Genomic DNA, 25,762 nt, shown 5'->3' with positions numbered 1-25,762 from the left:
TTTTTTTGACTAAAACACAACTGGAACCCTAAGTAAGGCATGTGTAAAATTTGAATGAAATTGGTTGCGTAGTTCTCGAGTTTTAGGGATTCACACAGACAGACAGACAGACAGACACACATTCTCATTTTTATATATATAGATATGTATATACACGCACATACATACACATGCATATATGGGTACAGGATGTCACCAACAGTAAACAACATGAAATACGAAAGCAAATGAAAGAAATAAGTGGAAAACAGGACAAGTAACATGACCACAATCCAATGACTAAAACAAGTGAAAAAGTTAAAGATAAAAAAAAAAATAACTCTTAGTAAAGCAGGATTTTTGAGAAATTTGTTAATTACTATTGAATATCTGTTGCTTGTGAAACATTGTGGTAAATATTTTCCTCTTGATCACCTCTCTTACTGAAATTGTATCTTTATTTTCATTCTGAAGGGCAAAGAGAGAAGAATGCAAATTTCATCTGATGGCGGCATTACTTGGAATGAAGCCCAACTTGAAACCATCACGCATGACCGAGTAAGTTTATTTTTACCATAATTAATATCTTAATATCTCCCTTGGTATAACGGTTTACACTTCTTGCCTGCAATGTCTTTTTAATATTCTGGAATTAAAACAAACTTTGTTTTATACCCTATGAGGCATACCCTTTATAAATGCAAGGCTGGCTGCATGGTTAAGAAACTTTCTTCCTAACCATGTTCAGTCCCACTTGGGCAAAAGTCTTCTATTAGTTTCATCTAAACACAAGTTATGTTCAGTGTAAAATAAAATAATTTTCAGATGATGTCATGGAGGCAATGACAAATGCCTGAGACTTTTGGCAATATGCCACGCTTGAAGACCCATCAAGCCAAGTGAAATCGTAGTCATGGCAGATACTGGTGTCATGCAACTGGCACTTGTGCTGATGGCACGTAAAAGCACTCATTACACTCTTGGAGTGCTTATTAGGAAGGGCATAAAACCATAGAAACCATGCCAAATCAGGCTGAAGTCTGGAGCAGGCCCTCAGCTTATCAGCCTTGGTCAAACCGTCCAACCCATGCCAGCGTGGACAACAGACATTAAATGATGATGATGATGTTAAGAATGTAACACTTGAAAATTGTTTGTCCAGTAAGGATAAGAATTACTTCAAATAAAGGCTCTGCTTGGTTGAAGAGACCTCTTAAATGCAAGTGTGCCACAATTCCCCACTTTATTCATCATCATCGTTTAACGTCCGCTTTCCATGCTAGCATGGGTTGGACGATTTGACTGAGGACTAGCAAACCAGATGGCTGCACCACGCTCCAATCTGATCTGGCAGAGTTTCTACATCTGGATGCCCTTCCTAACGCCAACCACTCCGAGATTGTAGTGTGTGCTTTTACATGCCACCGGCTCGAGGGTCAGTCTGGCGGTACTGGCAACAGCCACGCTCAAATGGTGTTTTTACGTGCCACCTGCGCAGGAGTCAGTCCAGCAGCACTAGCAATGACCTCGCTCGAATGTTTTGTTCACATACCACCGGCACAAGTGCCAGTAAGGCAACGCTGGTAACGATCACGCTCAAATGGTCTCTCAGTAAAAACATCTCAGGCTTCATGCCTGTGCAGAAGTAAACCAGTATTATTTTTACTTAAACCAAAATCGACAGTGAAGCAAGAATAGGAGAGCACTTAATGCATGACTCTCGGTATTAAGTTTTGACTCCAAATCTCACGAGAGATGATTTGGCTTGTCTTTTCTCTGGATTTGATAAATCAACTAGATATTGTTTAAATTGTTTTAAATTGGTGATCTTTATCTTAGCTAAGAAAAGGTTCTTGTTAAAAACTATTTTATTTTCTGTATCTTTTCAGTTTTTCTCCATTCTGGATATGTCTGAAGGTTTAATATTTATGCACGTTGATGATCCTGGAGGTAAGCAGCATTTAACTTATTTCTGTGTTTCTTCTTTTTAAGAATAACTATAAAGACTTAAAATAGTTTATTAGAAATTTACCCAGATGCACAACAATTAGAAATACTTGTTCTGATTAATCTACACATAAATGTGTCTTTATTATTAAATTTCTGATAACTTTTTATCACTTCTCACATAGCAAAATACAATCCTTTCATTTTAATGTGTTAATATTGAGATTTTTCAGATAGCTAAATTACATCTCTTAAGAATTACTATAATTGTATAATAGTTTACCTTGAAAATTAAATGTTTTACTGTAAAAGATATATAAGATATAAGATGCTGCTATGGCTGTGTGGTTAAGAAGTTTGCTCCCCAATCATGTGGTTTTGGGTTCAGTCTCATTGCATAACACCTTGGACTTCTACTATAGCCTCAGGCTAACCAAAGCCTTGTCACTGGATTTGGTTGATGCAAACTGAAAGAAGCAAATTGTGTGTGTCTTGACATCATGTGATAGTTGTAAATGAGCATCACATCATAGAAGTGATGTTGTTCATTTCCTATCTTAAATGTCTAGTCATAGGGAAATATTACCTTACCTGGAAACAGATGAGAGTGAGCAATAAGGGGAGCTTCTGGCCATAGAAAATCTGCCTCAACAAATTCCATCTGTCCCATGCAAGCTTTGGAAAATGATATATTAGATGTGTGTATGTATTAGACAAGGAGCACAAAAAGAAAGCACAGGAGAGACAAGTTTTAACAAATGTATCAATTTTTCTTTCTTTTTCTTTTCTTCCTTTTTTTGTCACTTTTGCTATGAATTAAATTAATGAATTCAACGGGATACACCGTCTGCAAGTAGTTGGGTTCAGCATATTATCCTCCATTTTTTAATTGTTACACAAATTTTGGGTAAAACCTCCACTTTTACCCGCTCCCATTGATTGCACCTAGTATAGCACTAGTGTAGCAATAATTGGGTACCCTCCCAGCAGTATACTGGATAGATACTATCCCTTAGTGGGTTGAACCCCCAACCCCTAACTCTCTCACGTTATATATATATATACACATATATATATATATATATATACATGTTTATTTTTATCATCATCAAACAATTTTACATTAAATTGAAAAATTACTCAATACATTTGGTAAAGTATAAATTTATTATTACTTAATAATACTAATCTTGATAGTGACTTTGAAGTTTCGGCCAACTAAGCCATCATCGAACTTATGATAATGAAATATGTATATACATATATACATTTCATTATTTTACATTCACTTTCTCTGCTGGCATGGGTTTGACAGGTTGCCACAGACTCAGTTTTTGCTTGAGTTACTTCCCTCCAAGGCCTGACTACAGGACCATACTGTGCTTTTTTTCATTTTGTACTTTTGCGATCCTTTTTAACAATTCGCATAAGAGTCCGACAGTCCTTATCTGAAAGTTTTGGTTTTCTTCCAGAGTTTTGTTTCGACAAGGAGGTTTATTTCCTCTTTCTCAAAGGCTGTCATTACTTTCAAGACAGTACTTCTTGATACACCAAACATTTCGGCTGTTTTCATTACTCTAGCACCTGCCATATGAGCACCAACAATTTGACCTCTTTGAAAGTCCAATAGATCTGTCATTTTAATTACCTTTTTCTGATGATATCTGGAAAGAAACAGCAATTTTAGCAAAACATATTAAGCAACACTAATAATAAATCAAAAAGCATAAAAATAAACAGGCTTTTGACGGTTTTATAGATATTTCAAAATTATGATGCTAGGTTTTTCCATTATTTTGTCCAACCCCTGTATGTGTATAAGTTGCATCCCTAATTTAGTCTTAAATCTTATGCAAAATATTTTCCTTCATAGTTTTACCCCATATATAAGTTACACCCCAGTTTTTTTCCAGTTAAAATCAAATGTAAAATGGCATGACTTACACACAAGTAAATATGTTAAATATTGAAAGAAGGAGTTATAAGGATTGTACAAAAAAAGACATCGATGCAAGTAAATACAAGCCAAAAATAAAAATAGGACAGTAAATTAATAGATTGTTTACAAAAGAATGGTATTTGTCTCAAATAGCATGTCAGTAAAATATTATTCATTGCGTAAAGTAAAAACACCATAATTATGATCATGTGGTGTGTGTGTGTGTGTAATTAAGATGTACAGACACATAGCTAGTACTAATAACACAATGTAAACAAATGTAGACCATAAACCAACAGAAATAGTTAAGGGATGAGAACAGAAGGTAGTATTAGAGGACATTGAGGTGTGTATTAAGACTATGTGAGGCAGAGATATTTTGATTGAAGACACAGCGTTGCTCCTTGTGCTTGTGGGTTCCATTGGAAACTAAGTGTTGGATTGCAGTTTAGCCCTTTAGCATTCAGAATATCCTGTCAAATGTAATGCTTCTTCATTCACATTCTTTTGGTAGCATGGTTAACCCACAAATAATGAATATTTATCCACTAATGCAGTGTTGAGCACACATTCTCACAGCTCAATATTAAAGTGTGTGTGTCGAAACGCCTGTGTTAGAATGGGGGCAGCTGATGAAGGAGATGTTCTCTATGTAGCCTGTGTGTTTTCTGTACTCGTTTATCATTTTGTCTACGCTTTGTTTGCAATGTCCTGTACCCAGATATACATCTATATATACAGGTAGATGTAAGTATGTACATACATGTACGTATATATGCATATACTCATTCATTATTTGTATTATATATATGTGTGTGTGTGTGTGGAAAAGATGTTAAATGATGATATATACACTTATACACTAATGTGAATAGACAAAAAACTGTATTCTTTGCTATTGCCAACTTCAACTTTAACGATTATTCTTTCCTTCATGCAGATACTGGTCATGGGACGCTGTATACGTCTGGGCAAGATGGTATCATCTACTCTAAATCTTTGGAACGCCATTTTTATCCGAGTTTATATGAAGTTACTGATTTCTACAAAATAAAATCTATGCTTGGTGTCTACTTTGCCAGCAGAATACAACCAGATATGAGTATTTCAACAGTGATCACCTTTGACCGAGGAGGCATTTGGCAGGAGATTGAACCCCCAGAGGGTGTTCCTTGTGCAGATAAAACGGTAAGAATATTTTCCCTCCCTGAGAGACTGGAAAGTTTCTTTTCGTGTATGCATGGATTTGGATAGTCCTTCAAGTATTCTTTATAATACTAATGATCCAATCTTAATCAATTCCTTTATGCATAGGCACAGGAGTGGCTGTGTGGTAAGTAGTTTGTTTATGAACCACATGGTTTCAGGTTCAGTCCTACTGTGTGGCACCTTGGGCAAGTGTCTTCTACTATAGTCTCGGGCCAACCAAAGCCTTGTGAGTGGATTTGGTAGACAGAAACCGAAAGAAGCCCATTGTATATATGTATATATATAGATATATATATGTATGTGTGTCTGTATTTGTCCCCCCAGCATCGCTTGACAACCGATGCTGGTGTGTTTACGTCCCCGTAACTTAGCAGTTCAGCAAAAGAGACCAATAGAATACTAGGCTTACAAAGAATAGGTCCTGGGGTCGATTTGCTTTACTAAAGGCGGTGCTTCAGCATGGCCACAGTCAAATGACTGAAACAAGTAAAAGAGAGAGTAAAAAAAGTATATAGCAACCTCATTAGAACTGTTTGGCTAATTATCTTCATTGTCATACAGCTTTGTTTGTTTCTTGGATTGATAGCATCTCTTGTAGTCTAGTCCTTTCGCATTCAGATTACTTTGTCAGATGTAATGTTTGACAGAATCGTTAGCATGCTGGATGAAATGCTACATTCTGAGTTCAAACTCCACCGAGATTGACTTTGCTTTTCAACCTTTTAGTGTCAATAAATTAAGTACCAGTGAAACACTGGGGGTCGATGTAATCAATTATTCCCCTCCCCCACAAATCTGAGGCCTTGTGCCTCAAATAAGAAGGATTATTTTAGATTAATGATACATTATCTCATAGCTTTGAGATTTTGACGATGCAATTGTTTATTTTTAGAATGACATTGTAGGGTAGGTGTAAGAGGTCAAAAATGGCCAGTTTGAATGCTAATGAGCTAGGGGATTATTGGTGTCCAGAATTCAAAACCAATGAAATACTAGTCACTTATACCGTGTTTCTATCTTACATCTATAGCTGTACCTTCTATTAACTGTAAATAGTACCTGCTTAATATCAGACAATGCCAATGGGAGTTAAACATCTTTAGTAGAAACTTATTGCAGTACAGTATACTGACTAAACACTTCAGTCACTTACACATTCATCATCATCATCATTGTTTAACGTCCGCTTTCCGTGCTAGCATGGGTTGGACAATTTGACTGAGGACTGGTGAACCAGATGGCTGCACCAGGCTCCAATCTGATCTGGCAGAGTTTCTACAGCTGGATGCCCTTCCTAACGCCGACCACTCCGAGAGTGTAGTCATTGCTTTTACGTGCCACCGGCACGAGGGCCAGTAACACGGTACTGGCAACAGCCACACTCAAAATGGTGTTTTTTACATGCCACCTGCAAAGGAGCCAGTCCAGTGGCACTGGCAATGACCTCGCTCGAATGATTTTCTAACATGCCACCGGCACAAGTACCAGTAAGGCGACACTAGTAACGATCACGCTCAAATGGTGCAATGACTATCATAATTGTTAGCTACATATATTTGTGATCTTAAGAACTAATTGTGTGTACTTAAGGAAAATCTCTAGTCTGATATGAGATAATAAATCTCTAGATGATATGAGGCAATGTGATCTGTTGGTAATTTTAGAATTAACATTCTGAAACACTTTAGCCTATTTGAAACATTGAACTTGTTTAATTAACTTCTATAAGCAGAACTTAATGTGGTTCTCAAGCATAAAAATCTTGGTTTTAGTTCCCCCTGTACTTTTGAGCATATAAGACTGCAAGTTGATACCACTAGTTTCTGTTAACTGCAGTTTTCTCTTCATCCAGCCATGTGATATTAGCCCTTCTCAGGTCAGTCGTGAATGTTCTGTGCCATGCTGTTTTCAGTCTGCTTCTCTTTTTCCCCTCTGGTGCTGTCCATTTGAAAACTTCTTTCGAATGGGTTGTTCTGGTAGCTGGAGTATGTGATCTGCTTGTTTAGTCCTCATTCTGTGATGATTTCACAAAGTGGTTTTGTGTCGGAGCAATACTTAACAGCTTAATGTAGGACACCAAATTGTGACCTAAATTTTTAACTCGATGATCTTGTCTCGAGTAATAAACAGTGTATACACGTAGATATATAATCAAAATAATTTTGGGTAATATTTGACAGATTATACACTAGAGTACTTGTAATGATAATAGAATGAAGAACATAGGTAAAATCATTCATTAATTGTTCATTGTTATTGGTTATGAACCTTAACTGCTTTAAAGTTGTGTTTAAGGAGAAAATACCTGATCTTCTGATAATTTCTGTTCTTACAGAAAAGCTGTCATCTCCATGTCCACAATGTGTTCAGTAAGAAGCAGCATGTTAATGTTGAAGTACCTCTCAGTACTCCAAGTGCTGTTGGTTTAATTTTAGTACACGGTAAGTTATAAATTTCATTTTATAGAATTTTGAAGGTTTCTGTTTGAAAGTTTCAAGCATTTAACCTTTTTGTTACTACATTCCTTTTGAAATGCAATTACATCTTCTGTCTCTATAAATTTTTGAAAATAAAGATGACTCTGTTAAAACAACTTCTTTATTATTCAGCTAGTGTTTGGAATATAAATTAGGATGGAATTTTGATGGAAGATTTTAATTTAGATTACTTTAAAACAGTATTTATTTCTCTAGTTTCAACTCATAGTCGTAGCCGATGTCAGTGCTGTCTGACTGGCACGTAAAAAGCACTGTTTGAATGTTGGGCCTCGTGAAGACAGTGACATCAAGCCAAGTGAGATCGTAGTTGTGGCTGATGCCAGTGTCGTGTAACTAGCCTGTTAAAAGCACCCTTCAATCATTGGGCGATATGCTGTGCTCGTGACAACCTGTCAAACCAAGTGAAATTGTAGTCATGACCAATGCCAGTGCCCTCTGACTGGCACCCATGTCGATGGCGTGTAAAGAGCACCATTTGAGCATTGGGCCTCATGGATGCAGTGACAGGGGACCAAGACCTTTGGCAATATACTGTGCTTGTGTAGCCCTGTCAAGCCAAGTGAAACTGTAGTCATGGCCAATGCCAATGTCAGGTCATTGGCAGCACATAAAAAACACCCACTACACTCTTAGAGTGGTTGGCATTAGGAAGGGTATCCAGCCATAGAAACCTTGCCAAATCAGATTGGAACCTGGTGCAGTCCCCTGGTTCACCAGTTTTTGACCAAACTATCCAACCCATGCCAGTATGAAAAGTAGATGTTAAATGTTGATGATGAATTTTTCTGCATTTCATATTATTATGTTTCAGGGCTTTTTAAAAAAATTTTTACTACCTTTTTTTTCTTTCAATCGTAACCATTTCTTTGATTGATCAAAAGCCCTTTTTATTCCACTTATTATTTCTCATTGCTGCAATCATTAATGTTTAAGAAATATTGTGGAAGCAGAATTGACAAACATGATTTCATATGGTTTGACTTGCTCACAAGAGTCGAAATTCTCAGGTTATTTTTATAAGTATGAAAGACAACATATTCTTTCTTTATTCCTTTACTTCTTTCAGTCATTGTCCTGTTGCTATGCTGGGGCACCACCTTGAAGGACTTGGTTGAATAAAAAGACCCTAGAACTTATTCTTTTTAAGCTTAATACATATTCTCTCAACATCTTGAATAAAACCACTGCTATCCCTCCTTAGTTGGGCTGGCCTTTTTCCTATTTTTATCTTGCAAGTTACTTGATGACCTCACTAGTGCTGGTGGCTTGACAAAAGTACCAGTTTCACACTGTAATTGGTGTTAGGAAAGGCATCCAGCTCTAGAAACCATGCCAAGCTGACATTGGAGCTCAGATCCTGTCAAACTGTCCAACCCATACCAGCATGGAAAATGGTTGTTAAATGGTGATGGTTATGATGATTTACAGTTTGATGCCCTTCCTAGCACCAACCACTTCACAATGTGGACTGACCACATTGTATTGTGTCACCAGTACTAGAGTTCACCTCTGGCAGGGACTAAAGCATTCTATATTGTATCAGCTGTTTTCAGAGTTACTGTTCTCCTAGGTGACTTGCTTTCACTGTTGCTTGTGGTATCTACATCACCTAATGATTATTATTGTGTATAGAATCTGTCATTTATTATGCATCCTAATTCTAATACATTTTGCATTGTTTCCTCTGTTTCATAAAATACCAATCAATTTAAAGAGATAATTTTTAGATATAATAAATTTTACATGCCAAACTTTTTTTTTCCAGGTCATGTAGCAAATACTTTGCAAACCACTGAGCCTGATGTTTTTGTCTCCAGTGATGGTGGTTATAAATGGCATAAAGTAAGTAAGGAGAACATACTTATATTTATTTTGCATTTTTACTTCCAACAGCAATGCGGTGTACTGTGTTAGATTTAAGATAGTTATTATTGTGATAATGAGTTAATTTAGTAATTTTAACACTAGCCGATCAAATTAAGGCTTGATTCATCATCATCATCGTTTAACGTCCGCTTTCCATGCTAGCATGGGTTGGACGATTTGACTGAGGACTGGTGAAACCGGATGGCAACACCAGGCTCCAATCTAATTTGGCAGAGTTTCTACAGCTGGATGCCCTTCCTAACGCCAACCACTCAGAGAGTGTAGTGGGTGCTTTAAAGTATAAATTACAGTTAATGGTCACAATATGTCATCATCATCATTTTTATATCTTCTTTTCCGTGCTTGCATGGGTCAGATGGAGTTTATTGATTTAGATTTTCTATGGATAGATGCCCTTCTTGTTGCCAGCATTCACCTGTTTCCAAGCAAGGTAGCATTTTTACCATAACCAGACATGTTTTCACAGAATACTGGAAATGAACAACAGTGCTTATATGAGAGTGACACTCATCTACAGCTCCTGTCAAAACCATCCAACCCATGCCAGCATAGAAAACGGACAATAAATGATGATTGCAATGATTTTTATGCTTCTCCATTGTTAACGAGCCTTCACTCTTGTCATAGGTGTTCTTCATCTGTAATGTTTGTTTAATTTCAGGCTCTTGATAAAGCTCACCATTATCAAATTGCTGATAGCGGAGGCCTTTTAGTCGCTGTTCCTTCTGAGAAATTTCCAAAGTATATCAGATTCTCGACTGATGAAGGACATTGTTGGCATGACTACAAATTCACTAATGAGAACATCACTTTTACTGGTCTGCTCACAGAACCAGGTTCTCAGTCAATGTCTGTTAGCATCTGGGGATTCCGTCAATCTGATAACAAATGGAAGGTGCATATTATTGACTTCAGAAATGTTATCCATCAAAAATGTGAGTACGGTTTTCAGTCATTGATGTATAGGTGCACTTTGTAGTGTAAGAATGTAGTTGTTTTTGTTTCTTTGTTTCTTTCTTTTTTAAGCTTTCTGTAGTTATTTTTTAGGTCATTAGTGTTTGCATTACTGTATTTTTCCACCATTTTAACATTTGCTTATCCAAAGCATTTAAGTTTCTCCTAAACATCCATGCTTATTTTCAGACTTTTAGTTAGCCATTGATCCATATGTTTTCAGTAATATGAAGCTTTCCTTTCATAAGTCCTGAGTTACTCTAGTGACTAAAAATAATTGGTACCATGTATAAGGTACCTAGGCTGAAAGGTACCTTATGTCAACCTTGGCAGAATTTAAACTCAGAATGTAAAGATAGACTAAATGACACTATGCATTTTGCCCAGCATGCTAACGATTCTGCCAGCTCAACACTTTGTGCTTAATATTGATTTGTCTCTCTGTCAACCTTTTACCAATTTACTAGTGTGCCAGCTGTCACCAGATTTTTTTTTTTTAATGCTATAATTAGTTTTAGAATTGAATTTCCTAATATTGAAAATCCCAGTTATCTGGACATTAATCTCTTAGCTCTGTTCAGGTGGGGCTGTGATTAAACAGTAGGCTCAATTTTGAGGGAGATTGCTATTTCTAGCATATCAGTTGACTACAGATAAACTCCGTCATAGATTATGTAAATGAAATATGGTGAGAGAAGAGAATAAATATTAAAAATCAATTTTTAAAAAGGAATACTTGAATTTGAGGGCAGAAATTATTAAAAACATATTAACTGGAAATAAAAGCTTTTATAGGAAATTAAGGAAATTTTAAATATATGCATAAGCATGGCTGTGTGGTTAAGAAGCTTGCTGGCCAACCATTTGGTCTTTGGTTCAGTCCCACTGCATAGCACTTCTAATGTAGCCCTGGACTGACTAAAGCCTTGTGAGTGGATTTGGTAGATAACAGCTGAAAGAAGTTAATTATATGTAATGTGTATATGTTTTGTGCTTGTGCCTATCCTTGTTAAACACTTGGTGGCTGTAAATGAGAATCATCATCATACAAGTAAAGTGGTTTGTTTCCAGTATTCTGTGAAAAACATTTGAGGGAAAATACTAGCTTGGCTGAAAAGAGCTGAGGGTTGGTAACAAGAAGTGCATCCAGCTGTAGTAAATCTGCCTCAACAAATTTTGTCTGACCCATGCTAGCATGGAAAAGTGGACATTAACTGATGAAATGATGAATGACTGGGGTGACACTTTTTCACCAATTAGTTCGCTCTCCATGCTGTGATACCATCATCATCATTTAATGTCTGTTTCCCATGCTGGCATGGGTTTGGACAGTTGGGTAGCATTGAGCCCAGATTACAGCAGCAGATTACCACCTTTTCCATGTCATGGCTCATTTCCTGCACAGACGGAGATTTCAACAATGTGAATAAGGTTGAAAACGGGTGCAGGGAGTTCTTTTGTCTCTGGACCGGTCAAATGTTATAAGCATGGAATTGAGCTTCTTGCACAACAATGGCGACAGACAACAGAATATGATGGGATATATTTTGATGAATAAAAGCTTTTCATATGTAATTTGTTTGAACTTTTGATTAAAGTTTGAAATACAAAATCTTTTGACTTAACTTGGTGTATGGGTGTGTATGTATATATATATATATATATATATATATCCAGCTGTAGAAACTCTGCCAAATTAGACTGGAGCCTGGTGTTGCCATCCGGTTTCACCAGTCCTCAGTCAAATCGTCCAACCCATGCTAGCATGGAAAGCGGACGTTAAACGATGATGATGATATATATATATATCTATCTATATATATATATATATATATATATATATATATATATATATGCATACATATGCATACATATACATACACACATATGACAGGCTTCTTTCAGTTTCTCTCTACCAAATCCACTCACAAGGCTTTGGTCAGCCCAGAGTTATATCAGAAGATACTTGCCCATGGTGGGACTGTACCCAGAACTATGTGGTTGGGAAGCAAACTTCATACCTTACTGTCATACCTACACCTATATCTAAAATATATAATTATTACAATAAATATAGGCACTTCCTTGTTTCATTTGATGTCTTGATTCATGAAAACAAAATAATTGACTTTTAGTTGTGTCTCCCTGTTGTTACGTTTTATTTCTGATTTCTCCTTTCTCTTACATTAAGGTCAAGAATCAGACTACAAACTTTGGCTTGCTCACAGTTCCCGTTGGAAGAACACAGAAGAAAATACAGGATGTTTACTTGGTTTAAAGACTTCATTCTACCGGCTCCGTCCGGAATCTTGGTAAAACTTAATACTTGGATTTTTTTTTTTTTTAGAAGAAAATATTTTATTCTCTACAATTTAATGACTACACCTAAAAGAAATTTGTTTTTATATACCTTACCCTCTGGAATTGACATCTGATGAACAAAATGCAAAGTTCATATTTTAATATAACCATTGAATTCTTTGTAGATATATATTAGTAATTAACTGATACTATTTATCATTATACTACGCATATAGAAACTAAATCTTTTCATTTTTTTATTAAGATTTATTCCTATTATTGGGCTGTTAGATAAATTTGGTTATTTTTGTTTCTATTTGGCACTGCATCGTCCGATGTCTGGAATAAGGTAAAATTTATTCAAATTTCAAAAATGACAAACAAAAGTGGTAGAGTGGTAGAGGAAGAATTGTGCTACAAGACTATAGCTTAAGGGATCACCAGGGGCTCCCATGGTAGGCAGTGTTAAGTATGTGTCTTCATACATACTCTTACATCAAGACAGTGTAGGCAGAACTTTTGCAGAAGCCTGTCATACTGTATTTGTCTTGGATGGTTGACCTAATTTTGTCACTTAACACCACTGCCTTTGCTCATCAAATGCTTTTAGCATTCACACAGTTCAGGCTGGAGGACATCTTGATATTCTACATGTTACTTTAGCAACCTAAAACTTGGTTTTATTTTCTTTTTTCTCTACCCCTGCTCCTCAACTAATTTTGGTGACCTTTAGTAAGTAATGTATACTGACTAAGCTTTAAAAAACGCTGAAATTTAATAGGTTTTTTATTTTTTTATTTTGGCCTTTTTTTTTCTCTGCTTTTTTGTTCAAAATATTTTCTTGTTCATTTCTCCTAACTATTCTTGTTTGATGATTTATCTATCTTGTAGGTGTTACAATGGCCAGAATCATATAAATAAGAATGAAACAAAAGTGTGTCCATGTACACGGTCAGATTATCAATGGTTAGTAAGCATTTTGTCTATAAATATTTATCATTTTTATAAGTAAATATTTTGTTATGCTTATTATAATATATTACACTTACACCCATGTGCAAACACAGAAATTATGAATATCTCTTTCTCCCTCTCTCTCTCTCTCTCTCTCTGTATACATACATATGTGTGAGTGATGGAATCTCTTGTCAAAGACAAGGTATGAGGGTTCAATTTTTGTTGAATGACCTGCACAAATGATCTGTTTATAGTGATCAAATGTATGTACTGTACATTAGTTCACTCCCTCCATCAAATCAACATTGCTCAAACAGGTGCACAAGTGTGCCACACATCAACTGTCAAAGTGATTGCAGAGCAACAAGAGGTGAAGTATTTTGCCCAAGAACACAATGCACCACCTAGTCCAGGAATTGAAACCACAACTTTATGATCATGAGTGCAACACCCTAACCACTAGGCCTTGCACCCAATGGTTAGGTTATATATATATATTATCATCATCATCGTTTAACGTCCGCCTTCCATACTGGCATGGGTGGGATGGTTTGGCAGAAGCCTGCACCAGACCTCTATGACTGTTTTGGGAGGATTTTTACAGCTGGATGCCCTTCCTAACACCAACCACCCAGCAGAATGGACTTAGTGCTTTGTACGTAGCACAAGCACAAGCGAGGTCAGTTTTGGTACGGTTTTTACAGCTTCCAAATACCAACCACTTTACAGTGTGGACTGGATGCTTTTTAAGTGGCATCTGCACTGACAGGATCACCAAGTAACCTATAAAACAAAACTCTTTTGAATGGGTAGGGGGCATTGGAGGAAGTTATCTTGTGTCAGATGATGGAAGGTTATAGTGAGACAGAGAGACAGAAACAGGTGTCTTGTTGTAGAGGAGGTACAAGGTTACCTGGCCAGAGAGAGAGAGAGATCAGCAATGAGGACAGAAACAGGTGTGCTGTTGCAAAGGAGATACATGGTTACATGTGTTCTTGCACTACTTACTCCATTCTTCGTTGATAGCAGTAAAATTAAAATATAAATTACAGAAAAAAAGAAAAGATTCTGTTTGGATTTCTTCCAAGATACAGACCACAGAGATGATACTATTAGAAAGAAGTTAATTCAAGGACTGATGTCTGTGGAATCTTGTCTTGAATGATAGTTTAATTCTTGTTGTAGAAACCAATACAGTAGCTTTAGAACACATGCATTGCCATCATTTATGAATATTATATATTCTATTATTTTATTGTAGTGACTATGGTTATGAAGCTGATATGAATCAGAATTGCAAGCGAGGTGTTCCAGTTGGTCGGGATATAGATATATGTATACGAGGTCATGAAGAGAAAATAGTTAGTGAAGGGTAAGTTTAAACTGGCCATATCCAGCCAAAATATTTTCCATGTTTTATGTTCAAAGCAGTCAGATCCAGCCTTGCACACCTGCCCTGCACACCTGCCCTGCAATATCATTCTTAAAATTAACAATTACATTATCAAGATATTGTAACCATGAGATAATGCATGATTAATTCAAAACAATGTGAATAAGTAAGCTTTACATTTGACAGCTGAATGTTGAAGGATTAAATCAGATACTATAGAATATATTCTTCAGGCATAGCTGCGTGGTAAGAAGCTTGCTTCCCAGTATCATGGTCTGGGTTCAGTCCCACTGAAGGGAACTTTGAGCTGGTGTCTTCTACTTTAGCCTCAGGCCAACCAAAGCCTTGTGAGTGAATTTTGTAGACAGGAACTGAAAGAAGCATGTTGCATGTTTGTGTGTGTGTGTTTGTCCCCGTCCACCGCTTGACAACTGGTGTTGATGTGTTTATGTGCCTTTAACTTGGCAGTTCAACATGAGAGAATGATAGAATAATATCAGGCTTTGAAAAAAATGAAGTACTGAGATTGATACATTTGATTAAAATCCTTTAAGGTGGTGCCCCAGCATGGCTGCAGTCTACTGACTGAAACAAGTAAAAAAATAAAAGATATATCTTTCTTAAATTTAAAGCCCTTTTTGTTTCCATTTCTTGCAGATATAGAAAAATTCCTGGTGATAAATGTTCTTGTGAAAATTCGAAATGTTTTAAACCAAACACTAAGAAAATAGACTTGGGTGTTGTATGTCATTCCAGAATACAACTTGTAAGTAATTTAGTTCTTTTAGATCCCATTTCATCTGCCATTAGTTCTCCCAATTCCTATGCAGTGAGTGCTCTCTATCAGTTGCCATTTTGCCAAATATTTTGCATATGCACAATCAGTGATTTTTTTAAAAATCCAAATAAGCTACCGTTAATAAATATGTGAATATGTAAATATCAGGCAAACGACACTGCATATCTATGTAAAAATTATCTTCTTATATATGTTACTAAATAATTCTTCTTTAGATTGAAAACAAGAGGAAAAGCTTAGTGAAAATGGGAGTTGAGTTTTGTCAGAAATCAAGCCCATTAAGTTGATTTTGAAAGGGTCTAATGGCAGAGTTTGATCAAGCAAGAGTTTGGATGAAGTGATTAGTTCAAGCCTGGGAATGTTCTATCGATATTAAATCGTTATGTGACTTGAATTAACAATACCATGCTTCCTCTTGAAGACTTCAGTCCCTCTAGAATTATCTCCCTTGCACAAGTTGCAAATTAAATAAATAAATAAAATTGTTAAATTAAATAAAACATAAGTTGCCATCGTAATTTATAAACTTTCGAGAGAATGTGAAAAAAATTATTTTCTTTGAATAGTGGATCTCAAAGTAGATTATAAAGCTATAACTACTGACATATAAATATTGTGTTGAAAAATCCGTTTTTGATATAAAACCAGAGGCAGCCTTTGACAGTTCAATTTCTATCCAAAATGTGTTCTTCAACTCAGTATTTATATATTATTAGTTATAGCTTTATCATCTGCTTCGGGATCCACTATTCCAAAAATATAAGTAATTATATTTTAACATGTGAAATAATATATCATTTACTTTATCTAATTTCAGATCTATCTGCCCTTGTCAGAGTCTGCAGCAAATTATGTTGTAGCTGCCATTGTTGTGGTCATCCTTGTTTTAGTTCTTGCTATGTCAATATTTTTCATTCACAAGTTATGCCTTTTACGCAGACAGTAAGACATATTTTCTTTACATATTAAAACATAACTTTTTGGGGGTGTGTCTTTCTTTACCCATTCTGTTTTAAACCCAGTCTTTTTTAAACATAAAAATTCAGAATTTTCATGGTTGTGTTTGCTAATTTACCTTATTGTTTGATATTAAAATAATTAAGGGTTGTTGGTAGGATTGGTTGAGCAACAAACAAAATACTGAACTAAATGCCACAAGGCTTTTAGATAACGTTTTCTTATGTTCTGAGCTCAAATCCTGCTAAAGCTGGCTTTGCCTTTCATCTTTCTGGGGTCAATAAACTAAGTACCAATTTGGTACTGATGTCATTTTAACTAACTTCTCACCTTCTACCCCAATTTGAAGATTTTTGGAACTCATATATTGCAACAATTAAATTTAATTATAATAGTGGCAGACGTGGTGGAGTGGTTATAAGGTTTTCTCAGCAACCACATAGTTTGGGGTTCAGTCCTATTGTGCAGCACCTTTAAGGCTCGTGGCTTAGTGGTTAGGATATTTGGTTCATAATCATAAGATCATCAGTTCAATTCCTGACAGCATGTTGTGTCTTTCAGAAGACATTTTATTTCACATTGCTCCAGTTCACTCAGCTGGTAAAAATGAATAATACCTGTAATTCAAAGGGGCCTGCCTTGTCATACTCTGTGTTATGCTGGACCTCCTTGAAAACTACATTAAGGGTATGTGTGTCTGGATTATTCAGCCACTTGCACGTTAATTTTACAAGCAAGCTGTTCCAATGATCAAATCAAATGAAACACTTGTTATCATAACCAATGGAGAGCCAGGCAGCACCTTGAGCACATGTCTTCTACTATAGCTCTGAGCTAACTACTGTCTTGTGGGTAGAATTTATAGATGGGAATTGTATGGAAATCTCTGTGTATTCAAATGTTAACACTGATTGGGTTTGCTTGTTGCCATCTGAGTGAAATGGGGATGTGATGTTTACATTTCTTCGTGTTATAACTGGTCACTCTGTACAATCAAAGACTAGTTATCTAAGAATCCCTTACATGATAAAGAGAAAAGGGATAGTAACAAAGAAGGAATCAACATCACCATCTTCATTATTTGACATCCATTCTTTTCTACTCTAGGCACAAGGCCCGAAATTTTTGGGAAGGCGGCCAGTCGATTAGATCGACCCCAGTATGCAACTGGTACTTAATTCATCGACCCCCAAAAGGATGAAAGGCAAAGTTTACCTCGGCAGAATTTGAACTCAGATCGTAAAGACAGACGAAATACTGCTAAGCATTTCGCCCGGCGTCTTAACATTTCTGCCAGCTCGCCTTATTTGACGTCCATTGTCCATGCAGGCATGGGTTGGACGGTTTGGTTGGAACTGGTAAGCTGGAAGGCTACACCAGGATCCAGTCTGATTTGGCATGGTTTTCTACAGCTGGATGCCCTGCCTAACGCCAACCACTCCAAGAGTGTAATGGGTGCTTTTACATGCCACCAGCACAGGTTCCATTTGCATGACACTGGCATCTGCCATGACTGCAATTTTGCTCAGTTTGATGGGTTCTCTTCTCAAGCACAACATAATGCCAAAGGTCTTGGTCATTGCCAGCCATGAATACTGCCTCGAATAAGTACCCATCATAGCCATGATAACAGAGAAAGTGACAGACATTTGAGGAAGGTACATGGTTGTAAATCCCCTTGTTTGCAAGTTGTAGTAGCCAGCAAATTCAGCATAATTGAATGAAAACTATGAGTCTTTAATATTTTAATGTTTTCTTAAATTTTATCATCATCATCATCGTTTAACGTCTTATCTTTTCAGCAAAGTTGTCTACAGATATTCACTATTAAACCAGCCTGAAGATGAAATTGAATCACAAGTAGAATCTGCACTGTCTTCACAGAAGCTTACTTTTGGTGACTATTCAGATGATGAGGTAAGATTTTGGCTTAATTCTTTAAAGAATTATCATTATACATTGCTTAAACTATCATTTGATACCCACCAAGTTTATTAGTGTGTGGTCAGATATTAAAACATAAAACTGGTTTCTTTCTTAGATTTGATTTTGGAAATTCTGTTCAATTCCATTGTATAGATACATTCATCACCATCATCATCTAACTTCCATTTTCCATGCTGGCATTGGTTGGATGATTTGATTGGAGCTAACAAGGCCAGGATCAGCACCAGGTTCCATAATCTGTTTTGGTTTGGTTTCTACAGCTGGATACCCTTACTAATGCCAACCACATTACAGTGTGTATGTGGTGCTTTTTACATGGTGCCAGCTTAGTTCTTTTTTGCATGGCACCATCGCCGGTGCTTTTTACATTACACAATCACCTTATGGAAGAGTGGGTGGGTCAGAGTTTAAATATATAGTTTTGGTAACTTAACATTTAAGCTGTTTGTAAAACAGGATTCTTCACAACTTATCTCATTAATGGAGCTACAGCTATAGATCAAACACAAACCAAGAAAGGGCTTGGCATCTGGAGTGTTAACAAGCACTCACAGTCCTTTGCCAGTCAAGCAATGCAGTCGGTGGAAGTTCTATAGGGGATTAGTAGTAGCCAAGAACCACAATATTCTCAAAGAAACTCTAGCTGTTGAGAGGGATCAGTTAACTGGCTTTTCCAGAGGATTTTTGGGCTGAAGCCTATGGATATCATCATCATCTTCGTTTAATATCCACTTCCTATGCTGGCATGGGTTGGACAGTTTGACTGAGGGCTGGCAAGCCAGAAGGCTGCACCAGTCTCCAATCTGATCTAGCAAAGTTTCTACAGCTGGATACCCTTCCTAACGCCAACCACTCCAAGAGTGTAGTGGATGCTTTTACATGCCACCAGCACAAGTGTCAGTCAATTGGTACTGACATCGGCCATGCTCAAATGGTGCTTTTTTTTTTACGTGTCACTGGCATGGGAGCCAGTCAGCAGCCCTGGCAACAATCACGCTCGAATGGTGCTTTTAACATTCCACAGGCACGGGTGCCAATCAGGCGGCACTGTCATCGGCCACGTCAGCAATTTTGATTTCACTTGCCTCAACAGGACTTCGCAAGCATAGTTTATTGTCCAATGATTGAAGGGTACTCTTAAATGTGCTGGTGTCAAATTTGCCTTTTATCCTGTTGAGGTCAATGAAATAAGTACCAGCCATGTACTAGGATTAGTGTAATCAAATAGCCCCATCTCTCCAAATTTCTGACTTTGTTCCTGTAGTAGAAAAGATTATTATTTGGCAGAAGTTACAGTGTTTGTGTGAGATGTGTGTGTGTGTGTGTGTGCATGCAATCAGTAGATACTTTTTTCTGACTTAGAAGGAAGTAAAATCCTCCAATCATTTCACAGTTGCTTTGCTTGGTATCTGGTGCTGAAGACAGCTAAGAAGCTAGAAATTAATTTACCAGTCCATAGGTGGCGCTTGGAACTGACTTTGTTATTTTTAGCATCTTTTGTCTCAAGCAGAAAATTTTCTCTTCCATGACAAACCACAGTGAAAATACCTCTTTACAAGGTTAAATATGTCCCAAACATATTTGAATAGATCTAAAGTTAGTTTATTAATGTACATCACCGCTTCAAGTGTCACACAAACATTTTTTGCCAAACTGACATTGGTTTTACAGAAATGAAATCGTGTCTTTTACAACTTATTTCAACTTTTGATTAACATATATTCTTTTTCTCTATTTTTGCAGGAATTACTTCAATAAAAGGATTTAGATTGTTCCAGAGCTGAAATGCTTAAATATTCTTGAAAAATGAAAACACTTGACTGGGATATATTCTTTGACTTTGATTTAATTCTTTTCTCAAAGCCAACATCATTTTCATATTTCCTGCTGCTTGGAATATGCCCAAACATACAAGCCATTTTGATCTCTGCTCCTATTTTCACTGTAAAAAGGCATCTGTCACCAGTGCTTATAAATTGGACATTTCTACCTGTATTTGGCACTTGTACAAATCTGATTATTTGTTTATTTTCTTTTTTCTTGTGTCTATTTCGTGTTTTGTTTTTTCCTTTTTTTTTTCTGTTGATCTAAAAGTCTGACAGCAAATTTACCATTTTCATCAATTTCTTTTTGTTTCTTTGTTAAATATCAATGTTTTGTTTTGGCTTTAGTGGACTATGGATGTAAAATATAAAAATGAAACAATAGTCAGGTGTTAATGTTATGTAATTCATAATACCTATTAATAATGCGTCTCTTGAATAAGTGTATGATTGTGTGTTTGTACAGAAATATACTAACAAACTTTTTTTTTTAATGTATGTAAATGATGTGTTTTAATTATATGGGAATGGTGAGCTTTCCTGCAATATGTTTGCTTAAACTGCTATGTATTTTACCGCTGAGATTTCTTTCTCAAACTGCACATTTCATCAACGATGAAGTATCAGACAGACATAATAAACTATTGTTAATCATTTTTTTTTTTTTAAATGTTTTCCCAAGGCTTGAAACTGGTGTCTATATACTGATATTTAGGGAAATCTAATTTTAAAATTAATGAATTATTAAATCCATTTAAATATATTTATTGAAAGAGAATGAATAAGTGAGTAATAAATAAAAGTAATTAAAACTGTTCGACTTTAGTTTCAGTTTTGGCTTTTTCCTTCTTCTTCTTCTTCTTCTTCTTCTTCTCTGCCCCTCCCCTCCTCCCATCGCACTTTAAACACAAATGTCTTTGTTTCTTTCAACTTTTGTTTACTCTATATTTATTAAATTTAAGTACTTTTTATATTATATAATTCATAATTAATTAATAAAAAAAAAAGCTATATTTCATCAATATCATAGTATGTTTGTATTCATTGCTTTGATATTTCATGGCTGTAGCTAGTAATAATTTGGAATTTCTCTAAAAATTAATCCCTTTTGTTATTATTTTTACTATTATTATATATTACTTCTCAGAGCTCTTGATCTTAATTGCTCTGGTTAAATCAGTGGGAGCAGACAGCATCCTATTGTCAAAGGCCTCACAGGGTCTCTTTCTGCGAATTATAAGACTTGGTACAGTTAGATATTATCATTATTATTAATTATAATATTCAAGGCAGTGAACTGGCAGAATCGTTAGCACGTTGAGCAAAATGCTTTCATCTGTCTTTATGTTCTGAGTTCAAATTCCACCAAGGTCGACTTTACCTTTTATCCTTTCAGGGTTGATAGAATAAGTACCAGTTGATCACTGGGGTCAATATACTCGCCTCCCCTGAAATTGCTGGTCTTGTGCCAAAATTTGAAATCATTTTTATTATTATTTTATTCTTTTACTGGTTTCATTTAGTAGGTTGTGACCATGTTGTACAACATTTCAATCTGTTTAATTTTTCCGTTTCCTAATATCACTTTATATCCACATTCTGGTTAAGACAGCATAATTAAAAATTTGAAAGACAGGATGTATATCCAGCACTGTAACATTTCTGACTAATCATTTATTATCTTATACAAAACCCTTTTTATTTTTTTTTTTGTTATTGTTTGGTTGAAGATGGCTGGTGCATCTTACATGCACTGTCTTCTTAACCAGTCTGAAAAAAAGACAATCTGATCCTAGTAAGACTGACAATAAATGAGTAGATATTAAATATGGTACAAGCCATATAGCCCAAGTCCTAACATATAATCTTGGGTGATGCATCTGTGCAGATGATAATTGCAATCATAATAAACGAATTTTTTTTTGCTTTTTGTAATTAACAGGCTCTCTTTTGTTTCTTGATAAAATATATTCTGTTGTAATCATCAACAGTGTTAGTTGTGTTAACAGTCAGTTCTTGTGACATATTGCAAATCCAGTTTTGTGCAAATTGTAGGCATTAAGTATTTAATTGACCTCAGAATGTAATCTCTGGTGGCAGTTGGACTTAGAACAATGATGTACCAAACTAGTTAGTGAAAAACATCTCAGTTGCCTCTCTTCACTTTCAACCATCACCTCTTCTAGAACTGCTGCGTCTTTTTCTTCTTTTTCATTTGCTACTATCACCACCACTACCACTACTACTTCTACCAAGAATAAAAGGTTTTAACCTAGGAAGAAGGCCAATAATTTGAGGGTGGGGTGTTGTTGACTACATCGACCCCTTGTTTACTGACCCAGGAGTAATGAAAGGCAAAGTAGGATTTGAATTTAGAACTTAAAGTTCCAATCCTGCTAAGGTTCAAATTTGCCTAATAGTAAATTTTGATAAATTGTAAAGGAGGGAAATAAGATTGTGTGATGATCAATGCTTTAACTTAAAAACATTAATGGAGTCAGAAAATGTTAGTCTTAACTGATAGTGAAAACATTAACCTCATCGATACCAACCTGGCTGAAACCACCTCTGGCCCTGTAGTACAAATGTCTTGTTTTCATAAGTTTTGAATTAAAATTTTCCACCAAACCTTAATGACAATTTATGTTCCTAACACTAGCTTAATGATAACTAAGTTATTTTACTAAATTTTTTGTTATATTTGAAATTAATTGAAAGAAACACAGAGCATCTCAAAATAAATATGGTAACGAAAGGGTTAACTTACTTTCTTGCTCTTATTCGTTACTGTTTTTTTTATTCTTCTACATTTTTTATACTCCAGATAAATATAATTTTATAGGCTTGCTCTAAATACACCAATCTGTATATCAATATTATTATGTTGTTATGACAAAAAGCACTGAACCTGCTACAATACTATGGAATTAAAAAGTTCTCAAATTTGAAATGCTTTTTTTTAGAAGACTGATAAATTTACTGTATTACTAAATTATACCAATTAACAGTAATGTATGTAGACTGTTTACATTAGTCAGAGCGGTATCCCCATCTTGTTGCTTTTATGTTTTAGCTGTGTATGCTCGGGCCTGGGATTGAACTCAGAACCTTAACCAATGCCCATAGCTATGCTGTAGTGTAATGGATAAAGGCACTGGTTAATGCAGTGCAGTCACCTAGAGGTTTTGAGTTCAGTCTCAAACAAGGTACTAAGACACTTACAAGATACTCAAAGAAGGCTGGAGTGTACACAACTGAAATGTGGTGACGGCAACAATCAAAATGAGGACATCACTCCAAGTAATGTAAACAGAAAACATAATAATTCCTCATCTCAGAAGAATAGTTGAGTAACTTACTCTTTTTTTTTTCCCTTCTATTTCTAAGGTGGATGCAGTATCTCAGTCTGAGAATATTTACTAGATTTCAGACCTCTGTGTTATCTATCATTTACTTTTGTGTGAATAATTCAATTTAATATATATATAATTGAATTTGGACTTCTTCATTACTTAATCTTCAAATTTTAATTATAACAATCCTTCCACCCCACCCATTTCTCTCTCTCTCTCCCTCTCTCTCTCTCTCTCTCTTTCTCTATCTCTCTCTCTCTCTCTTTCTCTCTCTCTCTCTCTCTCTCTCTCTCTCTCTCTCTCTCTCATCACTAATTTTTTAACACAGAATCTTCTATTTATTTATTTTTCCATGTGCAGTAAAAATGTTTAAATACTTTGTTATATTTATATATGTGCTGGCATTGTTAACTGTAAGGAAAAAATAAAGAGATATTTATCTCATCTTTGTTAAGAAATGAAGTGACATTTTATGAGTTAGAAAAGAAAAAAAAAGCAGAAAACGAAAAACAGCTTTACTGTAATATTTTTCACTAGCTCAGTTACATTTTGACTTGGAAAACCTACCTCGCAACTTAGGTCATGTTGGACATAAATCTACATGATCCATTACATGATTTTAGTTTCTGCAAATATATATTTGGTTTCTCTTGTTTATTCATTTTCTCTTTTAGTTTGCTGTGAAACTAACATTTTAATGAATATAGATGCAAGTTTGGCTGTGGCTAAGAATTTTGATTCCACATTGTGGTAACTTGAGCAGGTGTTTTTGATTATAACCTCAAACTGACTAATTCTTTGTGAGAAAAATTTGGTAGATGGAAACTGCAGAAGTGTGTGTGTATAAAATAAGTAAACAGGAATCTGGAAACTTTTTGGTATTATTTATTCACCATTACACATGTTTCATTTACTTATAGGAATCACAAAATTGTACATGACATGTTGGATAGACATGTAAGAAGTTTCCTATTAGAAATTCTTCAGGCAGAGAATCAAATAATTCATACCTCACATCAATACAGCAACAACAACTACATACTGGATTGTAATACTTGAATAAGCAGATGTGCATCAAAAGGACATTGATTGGGTTTTAACTCTACCTACATAATTCTATATATATATAATCATCATTTAACTTCTGTGTTCCATGGATTGAACAGTTTGACAAGGATTTGAAGTGTCTGTTGTGGTAGAATTTCTGCGGTTGGATGTCTTCCCTAACACCAACTACTTTCCATTGTATACTGGGTGTTTTTTACATGTCGCTGGCACTATTGAGGTCACCATGTAGCTCGCAAATCAACAAACCCAGGGAGGTAGGATGTTGCATGTATGTTAGATGGAGGGTTAAAGTATGAGGAAAGAGGTTAAAGTAACACAGGTTCTCGTAGAGGAACTCCATTATATACACACACACGCACACATATATATATACATATATATAATGTATGTTAGGGTTGTTTATTGTCAAATAACAAATATTTATTGATGAGAGGACTCATTACTGGCTCGTGTTTATTAAATTTGATTTTTTTAAAAAAACCTATTTAAATTTATTACATTCAGGGGTTGATTGACTGTGACTTCAAGTTTTGCGTCTTTAAGTTTTATTCAGACTGTGAGAATAAACCCAAAAAAACTAAACTTGAAGTTGCAGTCAGCTAATGTGTGTGTATGTATTTTTTGATAATGTGTAAACAAAAACAAAAAAAAAGCTGATAAAACTGCTATATTCAAACAAAAACATACCTGGTGGTGATATTTATCTGTGGAACTCCAGCTGATGCCTTCTTGTCAAGCTCACAATCATAAA

The 25,762-nt window shown here is 35.6% G+C and overlaps 1 protein-coding gene across 1 annotated transcript in view; it reads left to right on the top strand.

Annotated features, from left to right (window-relative positions):
* Positions 1 to 21,407, top strand: part of LOC106881454 (sortilin) — a 53,738-nt gene extending 32,331 nt beyond the window's left edge. Inside the window, exons 9-21 of the mRNA XM_014931842.3 lie at positions 454 to 537; positions 1,869 to 1,929; positions 4,806 to 5,053; positions 7,410 to 7,515; positions 9,338 to 9,414; positions 10,121 to 10,394; positions 12,605 to 12,725; positions 13,606 to 13,680; positions 14,933 to 15,043; positions 15,722 to 15,830; positions 16,681 to 16,805; positions 18,623 to 18,737; positions 20,511 to 21,407. Of these exons, the coding sequence (XP_014787328.1) occupies positions 454 to 537; positions 1,869 to 1,929; positions 4,806 to 5,053; positions 7,410 to 7,515; positions 9,338 to 9,414; positions 10,121 to 10,394; positions 12,605 to 12,725; positions 13,606 to 13,680; positions 14,933 to 15,043; positions 15,722 to 15,830; positions 16,681 to 16,805; positions 18,623 to 18,737; positions 20,511 to 20,525 (1,521 nt within the window). The 3' untranslated portion in view covers positions 20,526 to 21,407. The remainder of the gene's footprint in view (positions 1 to 453; positions 538 to 1,868; positions 1,930 to 4,805; positions 5,054 to 7,409; positions 7,516 to 9,337; positions 9,415 to 10,120; positions 10,395 to 12,604; positions 12,726 to 13,605; positions 13,681 to 14,932; positions 15,044 to 15,721; positions 15,831 to 16,680; positions 16,806 to 18,622; positions 18,738 to 20,510) is intronic.
* Positions 21,408 to 25,762: the final 4,355 nt, after the last annotated feature.

The sequence above is a fragment of the Octopus bimaculoides genome, chromosome 4, assembly GCF_046866305.1.
Source record: "Octopus bimaculoides isolate indiv1 chromosome 4, ASM4686630v1, whole genome shotgun sequence".
In the NCBI taxonomy this organism is placed as follows: domain Eukaryota; kingdom Metazoa; phylum Mollusca; class Cephalopoda; order Octopoda; family Octopodidae; genus Octopus; species Octopus bimaculoides.
Note: the sequence above shows the minus strand (reverse complement) of the source record. Positions and strands in the feature narration are given on the sequence as shown.